General features: G+C 41.2%; 1 protein-coding gene across 2 annotated transcripts in view; it reads left to right on the top strand.

The window, feature by feature from the left end:
- Window positions 1-21,338, top strand: part of pds5b (PDS5 cohesin associated factor B) — a 229,822-nt gene that overhangs the window by 116,375 nt on the left and 92,109 nt on the right. For both annotated transcript variants that reach the window (XM_048598139.1, XM_048598140.1), the window contains 7 exons: window positions 1,764-1,845; window positions 5,821-5,869; window positions 6,037-6,176; window positions 6,267-6,382; window positions 18,395-18,500; window positions 19,887-20,047; window positions 21,009-21,132. In XM_048598139.1, the coding sequence (XP_048454096.1) occupies window positions 1,764-1,845; window positions 5,821-5,869; window positions 6,037-6,176; window positions 6,267-6,382; window positions 18,395-18,500; window positions 19,887-20,047; window positions 21,009-21,132 (778 nt within the window). The remainder of the gene's footprint in view (window positions 1-1,763; window positions 1,846-5,820; window positions 5,870-6,036; window positions 6,177-6,266; window positions 6,383-18,394; window positions 18,501-19,886; window positions 20,048-21,008; window positions 21,133-21,338) is intronic.

The following is a 21,338-nucleotide window of genomic DNA, read 5'->3' as shown; positions in this document are numbered from 1 at the left end:
CAGAACTGCCTGTCAATTCCCCTTACAATTGAGTCCCCTTGTCACTAAAGTGTTCCCATTCTGTGTTTCCTCCCCTGCTGTGCAGCAGAGCCAACTGTGGTGCCACAAACTGGCTGCTGCTTTCACCTGAGAGGCCATCCTTCCCCTCCCACAAATGCATCCATCACGATATATCTGTTTGAGAGGGGAATGGCCATAGGGGACACCTGCAACGCCTGCCCACAGTTACTAGTCTTCCTGATGGTAACACAATGCTTTTCTGCCTGTGTAGCCTCTATTTGTGGTGTGATGAGCTTCCTGAATGTGGTATCAATTACTTGCTCAAGTTGGATACTCCATAGTGAGTCCAACCATTCCACGCAGCAAATCGGGAGCTGCAGGTGAACATACTTACCACATACATGGTCACCATGGAGGAGCATTCTATGGCACCATGAGGAATTTCAATATGCAGTTGAAATTTTTAGATAATGTGGGACTGGGCAATGAGTGTAAGTCAGCAAGTAAAGGGAACCATAGGTGAATGTGACTTGGTGCAGAACAGTATCTGAACAGCAGCATTTTGGATGAAGATAAGTTCGAGCATTTGCACTCTTAAGTTCCAATGGACGTGGAGCTGGAAAAGTATAGTGGGTCAAGAAGCAGGAAAGTCAACATGTCGGCCTACTGTGCTTTTCCAGCTCCACATTTATTGACTTGAGCTTCCAGCATCTGCAGTCCTTACTGTCTTTAAGCCTTAATCCCATTGGAATTAGAGAAATGTTTAAGCAGCGGGTGTATTGTTTGATTATAGTATGGAAGATGTTTTTAGGTTTTAAGATATGGAGTTTGAAGGTTGATTTGGGATTGAAGGAGGCCCACTGCTTTTAACTGCTTAATTTTAAATAGTTGCTGAGAAGAGGAATGGAATTAGTGGTGAGAGCGTGGTTCGTGGCAGGGTCAAAAGTGATGACTGCAGTGAGCCGTAAGTTTAATTGGAGGAGCTTGTGGCTCTTCCAGGACTGGACAAGCAACTCAACAGACAGTCGAAAGGTTGGAAAGTAGAGCTGGATTCATCAGTGTACAGGCACAAACTGATCCTATCTCATCAGATGATGTTGCCAATGGGAGAATTTGCAAGGTAGTGAGAATAGGTCCTTGGCAGACCCCAGAGGTAAAATAAGAGAAGCCGCATCAGAGTCATGCTCTGGTTACAATTGCATAAATAAATAAAAAAAATCAAATGAGGGTAATCTCACTCCAGTGGAGGAGGAGGGGGAAGCGGGACGGAGGTGGATTCTGTGTTTTAACCCCTCAAGACTGTAGGGAAAGCTGAGAAGCACAAAGGAGGGATATTGCATTGTAATCATTATCGCATAGAATACAATCAGTATCTCCACTTCACTTCAGTGCTGTAGAAACCTGATTGATTGGAGAGAATCACTTCGGAATTTAAGAAAGATGGACCCAGGCATGTTGGTGTTTCTGAAATCCAAGAGGTTTAGCATGAAAGAAAGATTTTGTAGCTGAGGTAGTAGTTTTGTGGTTAATTTAAGTAGAACTAAGCAAATAATCTAACACGATGCCTGAATTGATAGGATTTAATATGCCAAAAAAATTTTCTTCAGAGTTTCTTGTTGTCTTCTGTGTATGTCTGTGAACAAAATGGAGTATGTTTAATATATTCTTGTTGTGGCTTTTTTGACATCTTTTTTAAATTTGATTAAATTAAACCAAAGAACTATTTGAAGTCCACTAATTGATGTTCTTGTGATCTTTAACAGAGCATTAAATGAAATGTGGAAATGTCAAAATATGCTGAGGCATCATGTACGTGACTTGCTTGATCTGCACAAACAACAAAAAGTAAGCATGATGTTTTTCTGCTTGTCCGCATGTAATGAGATGTAAGTGCAATGGCCCCAGCGATGTGAGATGACAGTGACTTTTTTTTGATATAGACTGAAGGCAAATGACAGTTACGGTTTATTCTGTTGGTGTATTGATTCCAGGGTGTTGAGACTGCACCATAGATGGCAAATGTGACTAAGATAAATCTGCAACCTTTACCCTAACTCAGTGCAGTGCCAGCTCATCTTCAATGAAAATGGGCTTGCTCTGAGTTAGGCTTGACTGTGGGCTATAAACTTGGATCTTTCTTCATCTGGCCAGCCTTGAGAGTTGGAGGAAGATGACCATGTAAGATGGTGGGAGTTAAGTCCAGTTATGACTACTCATAAAATTCTCACATTTGCGCCTTGGTGTCTTGCAGTTGCGACTACAACAAAATCCCTCACTTGGTTGTTGAATGTTACTAAAATACTGGATCTTAAATTTCTAAGAGGCTCCCCTCTTTAGACATGTTATTCACACTTGTTTTTGTTTAAAGTCTCTCAATGAATTTTTTTACCTGTTTTTGTCTGTTGCTGCTCCTAGCATGTTTATACATGTAGGATCAATTCCTTTTCTTTCCCTGTGTTTTTGCATTAGGCCATCTTCATGTAATTGTAAAATTAGATGTAGTGCAGATTGATTTCAGACAATCAGAACATCATTCTTACTGAGGCACGAGCAGGGTAAGATTTCAGGAGGATTCATTGATGCTTCAATGATTTGGATGAATGGAGTGAGTGGGCATAATGTGGATAAATGTGAAGTTAACTACTTTGATAGCAAATACAGCAAGATGGATTATTATTTGAACAGCGATCGATTGGAAAAATTGGAAGCTGCAATGGAACTTGGGTGTCCTTATACACCAGTTGCTGAAAGTAAGCTTGTGGGTGCAGTTAAAAAGGCAAATAGTATGTTAGCCTTCATAGCGAGAGGATTTGAGTACAGGAGCAGAGATATCTTGCTGCAGTTGTACAGGGCCTTGGTGAGACCACAGCTGGAATACGATGTGCAGTTTTGGTGGTCTTATCCGAGGAAGAATACTCTGATTATGGAGGGAGTGCAACAAAGGTTTACCAGACTGAATCCCAGGATGGCTGGAATGGTGTATGAAGAGAGACTGGATTGATTAGGACTACATTCACTGACATTTAGAAGAAAGACAGTGTATCTCCTAGAAAATTTATGAAGTTTTAATGGGACTAGACAAAGTAAGTGCTGGAAGGATGTTCCCGATGACTGGGAGCCCAGAACCAGGGGTTACAGTGTAAGAATACAGGCTGGGCTTGATGAGAAATTTCTTCACCCAGAGTGGTGAGTCTGTGGAATTCTCTGCTACAGAAAGTGGTTGAGGTAAAAACATTGAATGTTATCACTAAGAAGTTAAATGTAGTTGTTAGGGCTAAAAGGAACAAAGGGTATAAGGAGAAAGCGGGAATAGGATACTGAGTTGAGGATCAGACATAAGCTCATTGAAGTAGCAGGTTCAAGGCTGAATGGCCAAATCCTGCTCCTGTTCTGTTTTCCAGACCCCCTCGGTTCCAAAGAGGAGTCATTCTGAACTCGACACGAGCTATTAATGCTCCACAGAAGCTACCAGAGGAAGCTGCTGTGGTCCCCCTCAAAACTTAGTTTTTGTTGAGAAAATGGGCGTATTCAAAATTTTTCTCCTGGTTTTTAGTGCGAGTTCCAAAATGTTTATTGCCATAAAAGTTGGATGTCTCAACTTTGTTCATAGTGTATTTAAAATCAGTTGGGATTATTTTCAGATTTCCCTACTTTTTTTCACTGCCACTTGTGTTTGACTGAGTTTACTTGTAGACTTGATGACTCTGTAGTTTGAAACTTGCAGTTAATGAGTCTGTTATAAATAAACCTGACAGTGCCTAAAGATGTGCTTGTGGTTGCTACAATTCATAGAAGCTACACAGGCTTTCAAGGACCAACCAGCAGTTTTGAAAACCTCTGATTATGTGGTACCCATACAAGTTCATGATAGATGTCTACTCGTAAACTGTAACCTAAACCTCTATCTACAGTCTTGTCTTAGAGTTGCAACTGGAGGTCAATGATATTGCAAATTCTATGACCATGATCCACTGCTCAACCTAGAAACATAAACCTAAAACTTGTACATACAAGATAAATAATACAAGAAATTCTGGACAAAGTGGAATTTAAAATAAAGGCACCTGCTATTTAGTACTGCTAAAATGTAATCTTATTAGTGAGCCTTAATTTAATTTAATTTAACTTGAATTCCAAATTCTACTCTGTTGCGACTTCGGAAGGAATGTATTATGAAAAAATCTAGTGATTTTTGTCTCATTGCTTAGATTAAATTTAGCCTGGAATATGAATGCAGCCCAGTGTCAAATCATCTGATTTTATAAGTATTTCCTGGAATGGTGTGCACTGTAACTCAATATACTCTGTCACTCAGCACTGTGGTAACAAATGTCACACAGAACAGTATCTTCTTTTGAAGTTGACAGAGTCCAGTGTAACAGTGCCATGTGAACACCACCACCATGTTCTTGCGGAGCTGAACATCATTATGATTTGGACATACATTGTTGCCAGTACTTCACTTTGTGTCTTAACTTCAAATTCTGTATTTGGAAACCATCAGCGTAAACCGCACTGTTGGCAGGAGGGCCACACCCAGCTTTAATTTGGGGCGACTGGGATGGGCAACAAATGTTTAGCAAGAATTTGTATAGCTTTTTATCTTAAAATGTACCAATGTGTTTGTCTGGGAATTGTAAAATAAGTATGACATTGAACCACTACGGCAATATTGAGCTAGCCTAACCTAAAGCTTTAAGGAAGAATCAAAGGTAGACAAGTGGAGAGGCTTAGCAAGGGACTTTCAGACCGTTATTGGAGGTGTGATGAAAATTGGGAATGTTCAAGAGGCAAGATACTTTGGAGCATTGTGGAGCTGCAGGCGATTCAAGAGAAAGGGAGGAAGAGATGAAGCTATTAGAGTGGTTTGAAAACAGGGTGAAGAATTTTGAATTGAAGACGTTGCTTGACAGGTAACTAAGATAGGTGAATTAGCGCAAGGGCCTAAAATGAAGGGGACTTGAAAAGACCGAGGATGCAGACAGCAGTTTGAATTATTGAACAATGTGTTAGGCTAGCCAGGAATGCAGTGCAATAGTGATGTCTACAAATTAGGATTTCATGAGCAGATGAGCTGAGATGGATGAGATCTGGTGATACAAAGCTGAAAAATGGAAGTCATGATGATACCAAGGCTATGCAATTGGAAGGTCATCTTGCATTTAAATATGATTCCAGGACTGAGTCTCAAATTGGAAGGAGATAAAGTTCAGGTTTTTGTCCTGACTATTTGATTGAGAACCGTTCAATAACTGTTGGTTGTACAGTTAAAAGAAAGGGTATAGTTGTGGCTACTTTGCCTCTGCCTCTCAAATTTTACTTAATCAGCTTGCTAATTTTAATGCAACATGCTGTTGGTGCTTGTCAGATGTGTGTTACACGAATAACATAGTTTTTAAGTTGTGCCTTTTCACTGTTGGAAGTGAGCTTAATTATTGATAAATAATCCCTGCAACTAGCATAGAAAAATCGTTGCTGATGCCTGTACATACCTTACACAGACGTGTCTTGCTTGTTGTGATCAAATTACTGCTTGCCGAGGAGTAGGAGAAATTATGTAGTTTTCACAACATTCTATTTTGTTAGTTTCTTTCCACTGAAATGTGCTACCCCAGTTATTGTTCTGAAGAGGATTCATACTGGACTCTAACATTACCCCTAATTTCTTTTTCCACAAATGCTGCCAGACCAGCTGAGTTTTTCCAGCATGTGTTTCAGATTTCCAGCAGCTGCAGTAACTAGCTTTCATTTTTAGAAAATAAATCTCCTGGTTACTAAATGAAATTGTAAAAATGTGTAAATTTTGTCTTTAAATCCTAGTCTGATACCACTGACAAAGCCATATTCTCAAAAGTGATGATAATTGCCAGTAAGTACTCCTTTTATATTTAATAATATTTTGCAACTGGTTTTATGTAAAATTTGGCATTCATTGAATACCATTGAGAGCTGTCGAAAATATTTCTCTTTATGGAAAATGCAGTATAATTATCCTTCCAATAATACAATGTGCTCAATGCAATATTTTGTTGTCAGAAAACTTGCCAGATCCAGGAAAAGCCCAGGACTTCATGAAGAAATTTGACCAATTTTTAGAAGAGGATGAGCGCATCAGATCCCAGCTGGATGTGCTTGTTAGTCCGAATTGTTCATGCAAACAAGCAGAAGGATGTGTGGTAATTGAAAATTATTATGTTGGCATGGGTTGAAAATTTCCAACCATGCATTTTCTCCGTTTGAGTAACAAATTGTTTCTTTTTGTACAGCGTGAAATAACCCGAAAACTAAGCAACCCGAAACAACCCACAAATCCGTTTTTGGAAATGGTGAAATTTCTCCTGGAGAGGATAGCGCCTGTACATATTGACACTGAGTCCATTAGGTATTTAGAATTCTTTTTGGTTTAAGTCATAAATAATGAGAAAAGTCAGATTCTTTTGTCTTTGGACCTATTTTATTTTAGTCAGATTTTGTTACTTAAAATGAAAAACATTTAATCAGATACGATGCTAATGGGGCTGTCTTGTTTTGGGTACAAAGGAAATTCTGACTTTTTGAATGTTTTTATAACATGGTTGGTTAAGATTATTTGAAAAATTGCAGAAGTGTTATAGTGTAGAAGGAGGCCATTCAACCCATTTGTGCTTGCACCAACTTGTTAAATGATCATCATTACTGAGTGACAATCTCCTGCCTGTCTCCCCATGCTTTTTGTGAATGAGCAGAATACAGAACGTGCTATAGCAGGTAGTGATTTGAGGCAAAAATATGTATATGTATATGAATTTGAAGGGAATAAGGGGGTTTTGCTGATTGTCAAATGAGAGGATGTATGCCAAACTGATGTGTTATATAACTTTGGTATGGAATTTTGGGCTAAATGGCCTGTTTGTTTGTGTGAATTTTGATGCAAATTCACCCAGAAATGCAATATTTTAAAAGCTGATTAACTGTTGAATGTTTGTCTTTTTTTTGAGTTGGATGAAATAAACCTTCCTCATCCCTGAAGGGACATTGAGATTTCTTGTTATAATATCCACACGTCCATGTCAAGTAAAAAAAAAAAAAAACAGGCTTTTTTTGTAACCAATTGATTAATAATGATACTAAAAAAAAAAAACCATTGGCTTATTTGTGCATTTGCTGTCTCTTGGGAAGAGGCATCCGTTTATCCCACTCATTTGCTCTACTTCCCTACAGCCTAACCTTTTAAAATAAAATGAATCTGCTTCTTCCCCACCCCCCACCCAAAAAGACAGACAGACAACTTTACAGAGCACAACTATCTTATGTTTTGTCAGGCTTGTGCTGTCAAAAGGATTGAATGACCGCAGGAGAGAACTCAAACGAGGAATTAGGAGGGCTAAAAGGGGCATGAGATATCTTTGGCCAACAGAATTAAGGAAAATCCTCAGGCATTTGAGACATATTTAAGGAGCAACAGGGTAGCAAGGGAAAAGGTTTCTTCACTTGAGGACAAGAAGGGAATTTGAGTGGAGCTGGAGGCGGAGGTCCTTAACGAATACTTGGCATTGGTATTCACAGAGGTGGTGGACATGATGGATGGTGAGTTTCAGGAGGGTTACGTTGCCATTCTAGGGTATGACAGTATAAAAATGGTGTTGGGTGTTTTGAAAAGCATTAAGGTAGACAAGGCCCCAGGACCTGGTGGGATCTGTCCCAGAATGCTTAGAAAGGCAGTTGAGGAAATTGATGGAGCCTTGTGTAAAATTTTTGTATTCTCCTCAGTCACAGCGGAAGTCCCAGAAGACTGGAGAATAACCAATCTCTTTCCTATTGTTTAAGAAGGGCAACGGGGATAATCTGGGAAATTTAAAAGCTGGTGAGCCTTGGGTCAGTGGTAGGGAAATTATTGGATAAGATTTTTAGAGACAGGAATTGCTCACATTTGGAAAAATATGGACTTGTTAGCAATAAGCAACATGCTTTTGTGCATGGAAGGTCATGTCTCACCAATGTGATTGAGTTTTTTGAGGAAGTTACAAATATGATTGAGGGCAGGCTGGTAGCTGCTGTTCAAATGCACTTTAGCAAGGCTTTTGACAAGGTTCCTCGTGACAGGCTGATAAAAAGTAAAGTAACGTGGGATCTGTGGTGAACTGGTAAAATAATACAGAACTGGCTTTGTCATAGACTCTGTAGCCACAAATGCCCCTGGGTTTATCCACTCCAAAACTCCCAACACCACCAGGCTCCTCACCAGAACAATCCATCACCACCCTAGCTGCCAACCCTAGTCTTGATCTAGGCATAATGGAAAGGAAATGAGTAAAGCAAACTGGAGGGTACATAGGTGGCATAGGCGACACTTCGTTGTAATTGCGTAATCACCTTTCTGAATGTGTGTTAATCATACAAGTGATGATGATGTAAAATTAACTGTCACTTTAGCCAGCGCTTCAAGAATGAAGGTGGAAGCCCTCCTTAGCAGCACATGTTGTTATAACCCTCTTAGAAGTGTAGCTGTTCTTTCCATGGCACTTAGACTGGCAAAGAATATTCTCATTATTGACTGAGGGACATGGCTTACATCAGTTTGTCATTTTCAATCCGATTGAACAATAGGAAAAGTGATGAAAGAACTGGTAAACTGTGTTTGCAGTTGCAATTAAACTAGGGTTGCTTGCCTGTCCAACATGAATGCAAAATCCATGAATGATGACTTCCCCTTAACTCCGTTCCAGTGAAAGCAGTTGCCAAAGACGTTGTCTGGTTTACTGTGGCCAAAAATCCTGTGCTACAGAATGGTGAAGGCCGTGTTCGTTCTGATGAATGCCTTCCTTTTTTTTTTTGATTCTGTACTTTATTGTGGCCCTCCCAGATTCTCATTGTTGCATGCTCTCCTTGCATCCTGCAGTTGTCCATGGTACAACATGCATTGTTTTGCAGTGTCCTCTGTCTGTAATGCACTGCAAGACATGCCTAGACCTGAGCAAGCATGGGAATCTCATGTTGAGGAGACAAGTTATGGCCCCAGTAGAAGGTGTTGCATTGTGTTTACGCTAGGCCTCATATATGAAGTCCTGACCACTACCTAGCGGACACACTATTGAGCTTGGTACCTGGAATGCTCCAGATGACACTTTTGTCACCAATGTCCTGGGACATCTTCGTTCAGGAATTCCACTGCCCCTCACTTTCCTGGAGGACGTTCCATTAAAGACCAGTGATGGTGGACCTCTTCTATGTCCTTTGCATGATGAGTGCACCTTTTCGCCTGAAATACTGTAAGCTGTTGCTAGTCTTGAGCTTCCAGATGCATGTATTCCTCATGAGTTTCCATGGAAATTCATATTGCAGATGACAACAGGTTCTGTCTTGATCCTTTGCTCACGATTCCAGTGAGCGTCTATGGACAGTATCAGAAACCAAGTAGTTCATCTGTAATGTGATCAGTCAGCAGTTACTGTACACAAAAGTGGCATTTAACCACCTTTTTTGTCTGGGTATGAACCTTGTGCAGTAACCAACCATATCAACTAAATATTGTAGCATGATTAATCCAGAGCATGGTTGTGAGCAGGAGAGCTGTGAAACTTCACCAATATTCTGTGTCACGGGATATTTTTGGGTGGCAGGGTTGGGGAGTCCCATTCTTCCCACCACACATGCAATTTTCTGTTGTATGCATGCCACGTGCCATGTGCCCTGTGCACCACATGTCTGAATGGGGTACTTTATGTAAATTGCCCGTGTGGAGGCTTTCTATCATCTTCGTCAGAGACCCACCCACATTTAGACAAAAGGTAGAGCACTTCAGACTGAGTTCCAGGCTCATGCTATCAATATAGGTGTCTCCTATTCCCTTCTCATAAAAGAAACCTTAATGTTGTTATAGAGTCGGAGATATACAACAAGGAAACGGACCCTTTGGTCCAACTTGTCCATGCCAACCAGATATTCGATCTAAATCTAGTCCCATTTGCCACCATTTGGCCCATATACCACCAAACCCTTCCTATTCATATACTCATCAAGATGCCTTTTAAATGTTGAAGTTGTACTAGCCTCCACCACTCTGCTCTCATCAATTCTCTTTGTTACTTCTTGAAAAGACTCAATCAAGTTAATGAAGTATGATTTCCCATTCACCTTTCTGTGCGACACACTCTCTCTAGTGATTTCAACCAGATTTGACTGCCTACATTTTGCACCTAACACTTTCATTTGACTCTCCATCTCCCCAGTTGGCCTCCTGAGCACCAGGTTCACAGCTAGTGATGCCAAGCAGTGTGATAAACTGTTTGTCAGATGGTGTCGAGTCATGTTCCCTCACACTTCGATCCCACCCTACGTGCAGCATGCCCACCTGTTTTCTGTTGTTTCCCACACTCCTTTGAATTGCCTCCTTCGGTTATCTACTTTGCATCCTTGTATGTTGCCTTCTGTTCTCCACGATTGACTTTCCCACCACTGGTTTGTTTGTGGCATGCAACCTTCTAAGTTACTTAGAACTCTCCTTAATATCTGTGCATTTAGACAATGAAGGCCATCAATTTAACTGGGACAAAGTAACAGTAGTAGCCCAAGCCAAACATAGACATCCACAGAATTCCTAGACACGTGGTTCTCCACCCATATTTCAATCAACATACAGAATTGGACCCCGTTTACAAACCCATACAGATCAAAACCAGAAATGAAAGTACCCACCACAATGGACTGGACAGTATAAATTCCAAGCGGAGTAGAATAACATTGCTTCATTGGAGGCTCCACTGATGATGTCACCTAGCATAGCGACACAACGTCTAAACAAAAACCAGCCAGCTCGGCGAGTAATCCAACAACCTCTTAGACGCTCCTTCAAACACCTGACCAGATTTCTGTGCAACGATGGCCTAGTGGTATTATTGCTGGCAAAACTCAGCAGGTCTGGCAGCATCTGTGGAGGAGAAAACAGAGTTAATGTTTCGGGTCCGGTGACCCTTCCTCAGAACTGATGGTGGCTAGGAAAACGTCAGTTTATATGCAGGAAATAGGGAGGTGGGTGGGGTAGGGAGTAAATGATAGGATAGAGCCCAAAGAGGGAGAAAGACAGTTGGACAGACAAAGGAGTTGCTAATGATCAGGCTGGGAGGGTGAATAGTTGTTAATGGGGACTGTTAATGACTAACAACAGGGGGTGTGTAGTGGCAGGCTATGTGGTAACAAGGCCTGGTGTGTGGGGTCGGGGGCTGGGACATGGGAGAGTTTAGGCCCTGAAATTATTGAACTCAATATTGAGTCCGGAGGGCTGTAGGGTCCCCAAGCGGAAAATGAGGTGTTGTTCTTCCAGCTTGCGCTGGGCTTCACTGGAACACTAGCAAGCCGGAGACAGAGATATTGGCCAGCGAGCAAGGTGGTGTATTGAAGTGGTAGGCAACAGGTAGTTCAGGGTATTTTTTGCGAGCGGAACGTAGATGTTCTGCGAAGCGGTCGCCAAGTCTATGCTTCGTTTCCCCAATGTAGAGGAGACCACATTGTGAGCAGCGAATGCAGTAGACTAGATTCTTGGAAGTGCAGGTGAAGTGTTGCTTCACCTGGAAGGTATGTTTGGGCCCTTGGATACTGGGGAGGGAGGAGGTAAATGCACAGGTGTTGTACCTTCGGCTACAGGGGAAGGTGCTGTAGGGCTGTGGGGAGGTGTTGGTGGTGAAGGAAGTATGGACCAGGGTGTCCCAGAGGGAACGGTCCCTGTGGAAGGCGGACAAGGGAGGGGAGGGGAATATGTGTCTGGTGGTGGCATCTTGCTGGAGGTGGCGGAAATGGCATCTGATGATCTTCTGGATGTGGATGCTGGTGGGATGGTAGGTAAGGATAAGGGGAACCCTACCGCTGTTGCGGGAGGGAAGAGAAGGGGTGAGGGCAGAAGTGCGGGAGATGGGTCAGACCCGATTGAGGGCCCTGTCGACAACGGAGCTGGGGAATCCTCCGGTTGAGGAAGAGTGTGGACATTTCGGAGGTTCCCTTGTCGAAGTTGGCCTCATCTGAACATATGCGACGGAAACAGAGGAACTGAGAGAATGGGATGGAGTCTTTACAGGAAGTCGGGTGTGAGGGTGTACAGTCCAAGTAGCTGTGGGAGTCAGTGGGTTTGTAATGGATATTCGTGGCCAGTCCGTTCCCAGAAACGGAAACAGAAATGTCGAGGAAGGGAGGAGTCCGAGATAGACCAGGTGAAAGTGAGGGCAGGGTGGAAAGTGGAGGCGAAATTGAAGTTTTCCAATTCTCGACGAGAGAGGGAAGCAGCACCGATGATATCATCGATGTATCGGAGAAGGAGTTGTGGGTGGGGGCCAGAATAGGACTGGAACAAGGAATGTTCCACGTACCCCACGAAGAGACAGGCATAACTAGGGCCCATGTGGGTACCCATGGCAACCCCTCTTACCTGAAGAAAATGAGAGGTGTTGAAAGAGAAGTTGTTGAGGGTGAGGACAAGCTCAGCCAAGCGGAGGAGGGTGGTATTAGGTGGGGATGGTTCAGGTCTTTGCTCCAGGAAGAAGCGGAGAGCCCTAAGACTCTCCTGGTGGGGAATGGATGTGTAAAGGGATTGCGTATCCATGGTAAAGAGGAGGTAGCTGGAGCCGGTAAACTGGAAGCTTTGAAACTGGCGTAAGGCATCAGATGAATCATGGATGTATGTGGGTAGGGATTGGACCGGGCGGGGGGAGAAGACTGATTCAAGGTAGGAAGAGATGAGTTCTGTGGGGCAGGAGTGGATTGTTTTTGTTCCTGATTTACAGCACCGCAGTTCTTATGGTTTTTATTATGTATTATCGCTGGTGTTAGTCGAGAGACCCACATAACATCTGGGGACCGGAGTTCAAATCCTACCACAGCAGATGATGGAATTGGAAATTGAATTTAAGAAAAATATCTGGAATTTGGATTCATGGTCATCATTAGATTACTTTTATTGATTGTCAGAAAAACCCATCTGGTTCACTAATGTACTTTTAGGGAAGGAAACTGCCTTCCTTACCTGGTCTGGCCTACATTTGACTCCAGACCCACAGCAATTTGTTTGACTCTTAACTGCCCAATGGGCAATAAATGCTGTCTAGCCAGCGACGCCCACTCATCCCATTAATGAATAAAAAACAAAATCTGTCTGTCTGCCTGTCTGTCTGTCCTTGACCTGCAAGACTGATTTTGGCCAACTTTCTAGATTGTAGTATTAATCAGCTTGTGACCACAACTCTCCCAGTGGCTGGCTGGCTATCCAAGCTGAACGCACATTGAATGATGTCTTTGATTTCCTGTGCTAGTTGCCCTTGATTGAGGACTGCTCCCCTTACACTTTGAGATATAGCTGTTTCTTCAAAGTATTTTGTAGGTTTGCTGTGTCAACTGTTGGGACATTGCTGTAGGTATGATATTGACTCCAAACAAGCTTCCTAGTTCTATGTCAGCACTAAAACGCAAGGCAAGGCAAAAAGTACCGTAAGCCTTTTAACTTCTGAATGTGCGAAAAGGCAAGCTGCGAGCTTCCAATAAGGGGCAAAGTGTGTATGTACTGAAAAACAAGCCAAGAGCCCGGAGTTGCACCCTATTCCAATGCACAAGATCAATACCTGATTCTGTGAGAGCAGTGGCCTGACAGCAGCATTACAATGTAAGGTTTTGGTGAGTTCTGCAGCAAAACATTGAAGTGGTGAACTGTATTGTAAGTTGGGGTTGTCCATGATGTGATGAGGCTGGTGCATTGCCAATGCCAGCCTCTTGATGGAGGGAACAGATGGCCACTACTGTGGCATGCACCCTGAGATATTGGGCAATGCTGGCCAATGTAGGCGTCCAGAAATGACACCAGTGAGCTATAGCTGTTTGGTAATTGCTCTGACTTTCATGGTGAGAATTGGCACCATTTAGTTTCTCCCTGCTGCCTGGGAATATAGCAAATTGCATATAAATGTGACGCAGTAAGTTAATAGAGATGTTAATACATGAAACTCGTCCCCTTGCCACTCGGTGGCAAGATTAGAATTATGCTTTTGAAATCTTGCGTGGAAAATTTGACTTTCTTCCTTGACGTCAAGTACCTCATTTTTAGTCTTGCTTTTTTTTTTTTCCCCTCTAGTGTTTCACCATTGTCCACAGACCCTGGGAAAATTCTTCCTAATGTTTCAACTTAGTTCTTTAGTGTGTCATCAACCCGAAAGAAGAGTCTGCCTCTCACTGCTTTCCACAAGCAAAATAGTAAACAGAACATGTAATGGAGTTGATGTACAGATTGCAATTTAGTTTAATTCAATAGAATGTCTTTGCGTCTTTTTAAACCTTTAGTCGTGGATCGCATTCAAATTCAAGTTGGCAGCACAGCATAATACTTCAACTGAGTTTTTTTTATGTTCACTAATTGGCAGTGGGGAGATGAATTTCATGGAAGGAGTAGTTTCATGTTCAACATTCCTAATGAGACTTAAACACTCACTGTAACATGTGTACTGGAATAGTGTTTCTACTTCCCCACATTATGATCTGAGTATTGTTGCTAGTTTAATATGGATATTATGTCTCCAAACTATCTGTCCAAAAATGGACCTTCTCTGAAAACTGGGTACTTTTTTACATCAATTTTAATACAGTATAATTTGAAGAAGGAATTACCGAAATATTCAGCTGTGCATTGCTTTGAGTTTGGGAGAATCAAGACCACAGTTAATTTAATATATTAAGTCGACCATTTGATAGGTATTTGCAGATAGTTGATTACAGTTGAAGATGTTTTAGAGGTACTAAAGGACAAACAGGCAGTTGGCGTGGAGTATATCGATTTTGATTCAAGTTCTGAAGGCAGCAGCCTTCTCTTTAGCCAAAATGTTGGCAAACCGTTTGCTGGTCTTTCCTGTTTCTGTTTTGGTCCATTTTGAATTTGGCTGCCTGAGTAGGACTGCTTAGAGTCATAGAGCTAGCATGGCAGCAGACCCTTCAGTCCAACTTGTCCATGCCACCCAGACATCCTAAATTAATTTATTTCCATTTGCCACCTTTTAGCCTTTATCCCTCCAACCCTTCCTATTCATATACCTATCCAGATGCCTTATACATGTTGTAATTGTACCAGCCTCCACTACTTTCTCTGGTAGCTCATTCCATACACTCGCTACCCTCTGTGTGAAAATATTGCCCTTTAGGTTCCTTTTAAACCTTTCCCCTGTCATCTTAAAGCTATGTCCTCCAGTTTTGGAATCTCCCACCCCGGGGAAAAGATCTTGCATATTCACTCTATCCACGTCCTTCATGATTTTAAACCTCTACAAGGTCACCCTTCAGCCTCCAACACTCCAGAGAAAATAGCCCCAGCCTATCTGGCCTTTCCGTATAGCTCAAACCCTCCAACCCTGACAACATCCTTGTAAATCTTTTTTTGAACCCATTCAAGTTTCACAACAACATTCTAATAGCAGGGAGATAGGAATTGCATGCTGTATTCCAATAGCAGCCCACCAATGTCCCGTTTAGCCACAACATAACTGCCCAACTTCTATACTCAATGCACTGACAATTAAGACGAGCATACCAAACGCTACCTTCACTATCCTGTCTGTCTGGGACTCAATTTTCAAGGAACAATGAACCTGTACTCTAAGGTCTCTTTGTTCAGCATCACTCCCCAGGAACTTACCGTTAAGTGTATAAGTCCTGCCCTGATTTGTGTTTCTAAAAATGCAACGTGTCACATTTACCTAAATTAAACTCCATCTGCCATTCCATGGACCATTGGCCCATCTGATCAAGGTTCCATTGTAATCTGAGACCCTTCTTTGCTGTCCATTACAACTCCAATTTTGGTGTCATTTGCAAACTTACTAACCATACCCCCTACGTTCACATCTGAATCATTTACATAAGTGACAAAAAGCAGTGGACCCAACACCGATCCTTGTGGCATACCGCTGGTCACAGGCCTCCAGTCTGAAAAGCAATTCTCCACCACCGCCCTCTGTCTTCTACCTTTTGAGCCAGTTCTGTATTGAAATGTCTAGTTCTCCTGTATTCTGTGATCAAACCTTGCTAACCAGCCTACGATGAGGAACCTTGTTGAACATCTTAGCATATTGATAACACATTGATACTGCTCTCCCCTCATCAATCCTCTTCGTTACTTCTTCAAAAACTCAACCAAATAAGTGTGACACAATTTCCCACATACAAATCCATGTTGCTTGTCCCTAATCAGTCCTTGCCTTTTGAAGTGCATGTGAATTCTGTCCCTGAAGATTCCCTCCAATAACCTGCCCACTTTTTTTTAGACCATAAGACAGAAGAGTAGAAGTAGGCCATTCAGCTCATTGAGTCTACTCCACCATTCAATGAGATCCTAACTGATCCGATGGTCCTGCTTTTTCCCCATGATCCTTTGATTCCCTGACTGATTTAAAAATCTTTCTGCCTCACTCTTGATATTTGTTGAAAGAAACAACTTCAAGATCCTTTTGTGGTGAAGAATTGCAAAGAATCAGAATCTCGGAAGAAATTCCTCTTTATCTCTGCCTCAAATGTGACTCCTATTCTGAAATGGTGCCCTCTGGCCCCGTGCTTCCCCCTCTGTCATATAACCTTTTGATGTCTATCCGATCACATCCGCTAAGAATCCTGTATGTTTCAATAAGGTCATGTATCTGTTTTGTTTGTTTTTTGTGAAACCCTTCAACTTATTCAAATGCCTTGAATGTGTTGGTTTTTCAAGCATAATTTCATATAATTCCTTCAAAAACTAAATTCCTTACTTCATAGAATGTTACATCATTCTATGAAAGAGGTTAATTCGCCCTTTGAGCCTTTGCCAGCTTGAAGTCCATGTCATGCAGCGCCGAACCTTGAATACTCTGTCAGCAGACACCTGATCATTCTGTGATAACAGCTTAACGTGTGCTTCTTGCTTTTGTATTCTATATCTCTATTAATAATACTGATCCCATATTATCTAATACTGTTATCTTCCATCTTCAGAATTTTGTGTGCATGGTGTTTCTGTGTGCTGTTAAAATTGTAGTATTTAGATTTTATTTGATCAGCTAATACTCATTGAGCAAAGACTGGTCCAGGTAGTGATACCAGCATCCTGTGAAAGAGAAGTATTGTGCATAAAATCATGAAGATTTAAATAATTGTTTGGCATAGTCTGGGCAACAAGAAATAAATTTGCAACAATGCCCTGTCATGCAGGCTTACTGTGTCCCATTCTCTGCACCCATTTATGTTTAGACTTTTATTGTTATGTGTACTCGTGTACAGGAGTAGTGCGCAAAACTGCCATTCACTGGCACCATCTTAGTATACAGAAGACAGGATTAAAAACAGAAGCAGAAATAATAGAACCAGCCAAAAGAAAAGGAAACATCCAGATCATTCCCCCAGCTCTGCAGTGAGTCCTCGTTGTCAGAAAAACAAAGCCATAAAGTCTATCCCTCAGTCTGTGAACACAGTTGCCTCGAATTCTGGCTGCCGCAGCATGTGTGGAAGCCTCTGCTGTCTGGTACCCTGACTGAACCTTGTCCTGGAGCCACACCATCGCTGCTGCAACTGTTGCCTTTCTTAGGTGCCGTCTTGCCTCCAACAACCGTTGCAGCTATGAGTCTGCACTGGGCCGATCTTGGCAATGTGACTATCACTGAAGCTGCCAGGGCCCGAACTGTGCTCAAACTTGATGCTGGGCTCACTGCACTGAAGCAGCCAGTGCCTTGTTCTGGCTTATGTTGCTGCTACTCATTGGGACTGCCGTTTCAGCAAAAGAATCTACTGTGTGGCCGAGACACCCCGCGCAACCCCCACCCCCCCAAAAAGGAACTGCTCCTGCCACTGCTGACACTCCAAGAAGGAGACTGATGCCACTGAAAAAGTGGTAAAAAGGAAGGCAAAGGAAGCAGACGAGCCCTGGTCTTGGGAACCGAGCTTGAACGCTGCAACTCTGCTGCCATCTTAAGTATTACTTTAACTCGCGTTATGCAGCTAGTTACAACCAGTACTGACTGAAACACCCAGAAATGCTGCCAGTTTCACTTGAGACAGCAGACTTTCAAGCATTTTGTGAGCTAAGTGTGTGGACTGTAATGCCAGTTTCTAAAGCTGATTTGGTCTGTAAATATTATTGACATTAAAAAATTGGGGCCATCTACATACGCATTAGCTCAGAAGTTAAATTTTTGGTTTTTGATCACATTGATCATAGCCATGTGTAAAATTGCAAGTCCTTTCCATGAGTGCAAGGAATGGTTTAGATACCTACTGCATGCAAATGAGCCCTTTTTTAAAAAGCAGTATTCTGTCGTGTTTGCTGTTCAGATTTTCTGTGGTTCAACTTGGAGTTATTGTTGCTAAAAGACTTGTAAATTATTTTTAAAAAGGTAAATTCAAACTTATTCATCACATGTGTTTTTGATAGTGCATTAATTAAGCAGATTAATAAATCCATTGATGGTACAGCTGATGATGAAGAGGAGGGTGTGCCAACTGATGAAGCGATCCGAGCAGGCCTTGAATTGCTTAAGGTAAATGTTTGAACTGCTGGAACTGAATGTTTAGAACTTAATTTGACCTTTTAAAATTGCTTTCTGTATTGCTTCTGACATTTCAGCATAATTTGGTTTCTTGTAATAATTCTCATTTAATTTTGAATGGTGGAGCCAGGTTGCTGAGCCAAACTTTTCTTTGATTCAGTGTTTCTGGTCTTATTAGAGGATTTCAGTTATAGCCATATCGTGTTAGTGTTGTTTGTTTGTCTATCGTGCGGTCGTGCAGGTTGACTTTCAACTTGCAAATTCTTCCAAGATGCCTTTGACAGTTGGTAAATGCAGGAGAGACTCCTTGTTAGCTCTACCAGGTGTGTAGTAGTGTCCCTGAAGCGATTTTAGTTTTTGGTTTCAGGCTTGCTGCTCCTTGTTCCAGGTGAAATAAGTGGTGAAAAACAGACACATGCTTTGTGTGCTTTATGTAACTCTTGACTTGGGAAATCTAAGGTAAAAGGAAACTTGAGTACTTTAGCCAGAGGAAAAGGTCATTTTGCTTCGAGAATTGAAAAACCAAAGGCCTAAATGAAGGTTTCATGTGTTTAAGGAACACAATAGAAATACTCGTCAGAGGTAAGAACATTGGCACTTAAAGGGCGTAGAAGTAAACCGAACATCACAATTTGTGATGTAGTCCAACATTGCACTTAACTGAATATTGACAATAATTTAAAGTCCTCCTATAACAAGTACAAACATTTCGCAATACTGCTGTTGATGTGGCAGAGTAAAGGTGTTAGAATTTGTTTTGAATTAGTGTTAATATCTTCCGAAAATGTCAATATTCAGTGACTAGAACTGTTTTCGTAAGAGTTGAGGTCCATTGAAGAACACTGTTGAAGTCCGTTTCCTGTCTGGTTGCAAGGAACTCCTTTGTTCACTTGGTGCAATTTTTAAAGTGTTAAAAGTACTTCGATTTCTTCGATGCTTTTGTACACTTTATTTTGCTTTTTTGTTTTGTAAAATTTAACACCGAATGTGGCTTTCTGAGCAGCAGCAATAGTTTCAAAACCTGGACAACAAATTGGAAATTAGCTAATTTTTATCATTCCGTGTAGTCATTTTGTTCGTTACAACTTAAGTGAGAAGTGTTATCTAGCAGCAGTGCTAATAGTGCAAGTTCTGCTACGTAAAAGCAGATTAAATGCTTCTGTACGACTGGAAAATTAATAAATGAAGGTTGCATTTTTTTAGTGAAGGACAACTAAGAGGTTGCCATAACAGATGAACTACAGATGTACAAATGTCTTGCTAGCTGTGTAGATTTCCCTCATGAGAGGGAAAGAAATCTAAATTTTTAATAGAAACAGTTCTAAAATCCCTTTTAGGGCTTCTCCTATACTTTGAAACTTTTTGTTCTCGTTCTAGGTATTATCTTTTACACATTCAATCTCTTTTCACTCTGCGGAAACATTTGAATCCCTCCTCCAATGCTTGAAAATGGAAGATGAAAAGGTGGCAGAAGCTGCTTTACAGATCTTCCGAAATACTGGACAGAAAATTGAAGAGGACTTTCCTCACATCAGATCGTATGTTTCATTACTGTCATTACATGTTGAATCACAAAATAAAATATAAATATAATAAAATCCTTTAGAAAAGGCATGATAAAGGAGTTCTGTGTTATAGAGCGTCAATTTTTTTCTTATGTGTATTTACAAAATATTTATTGTTCATGGCCATTTCCTTTAGATTACATTTCAAAAAATTTAAATGCCAGTTTTCTTGAATTGCAGTTTAACCTTCTTTTCAAGTTGTAGCATGCTATGTGTGGGTTAATTTTTTATGCGTGAAGACACTGACTATGAAGGCAAATAGATATGACAAAGTGTTGGAAGTAATCTATATTAAAAGCTGCTTGTCAAATGAAAAGGCACCTAGGCTCCTAGCCCACTCACTCTGAAACCTGCTACAGGACTATGCTTCAGGAATGTCAAATTTGGCATATTTCTTGTATTTGAATCTTCAAAAACATTGCAAATATTGTTGTTTAGCAGTTAATCTATTGCTTGGCGGGGGGGGGAGAAGTATTATGCATGTTTTATATAATTTAGAATCTACTGTTAGGAATATTCTGTTTTTCATTTCTATCGTACTGTCTGTGCTGCACCAATGCACTGACGTGATGCAAAAATATTGCCAGCAAGCGTCAAAAATCTAATGCTTTAGATTCAAGAAAATAAGTTGCAAGGTCAACAGGTTCTGTCACGGGTTCACTGAGTGCTCCTTGTGTGGTGTCAGAACAATCAATGACTTTTTCCTGTAACTTGAATTAGCATGTATCTATTGTCTTGTGTGCCAGTGAAATTGTAAGAAATAATCTCTTGACAGCAGAGGGTGCTATTCCATGTGGGGGCTCGATCAACAATCTTAAGTCAGTACCAAAGAGTTTTGGCATTGACATTAACAATTTTCTGTGCAAAATCAATTTCTTCTACCCTGTTTTCATGAAAAATAAATCTTAATTAATGTTATTTTTCTCCTGCCTAGTGCTTTGCTGCCAGTATTGCAACACAAGGCCAAGAAAGGCACTGCTCGACAAGCCAAGCATGCAATTCACTGCATTCATGCAATATTCTCCAGCAAAGAGACACAGTTTGCACAGATATTTGAGGTAAGATGTGCACTATTTTGATATCATTTGTTACATACTTGGGCAAGAATCGTATTTTCTTATTTAGTTGATAATGTTTCATGTTTTCTTAATCAAGATAAAATCTTACCAATCTGTTCATACATTTAAAAAATGCACTTTCATGCTCAAAGTTGCAACTTGCATTTAGTTGAGAATAAATGGACAGGTTTTTGTTTCTAATGTGA

Source organism: Rhincodon typus, chromosome 6 (assembly GCF_021869965.1).
Source record: "Rhincodon typus isolate 14 chromosome 6, sRhiTyp1.1, whole genome shotgun sequence".
Lineage (NCBI taxonomy): Eukaryota > Metazoa > Chordata > Chondrichthyes > Orectolobiformes > Rhincodontidae > Rhincodon > Rhincodon typus.
The sequence above is the reverse complement of the archived record's forward strand: the minus strand, read 5'-3'. Positions and strand labels throughout refer to the sequence as shown.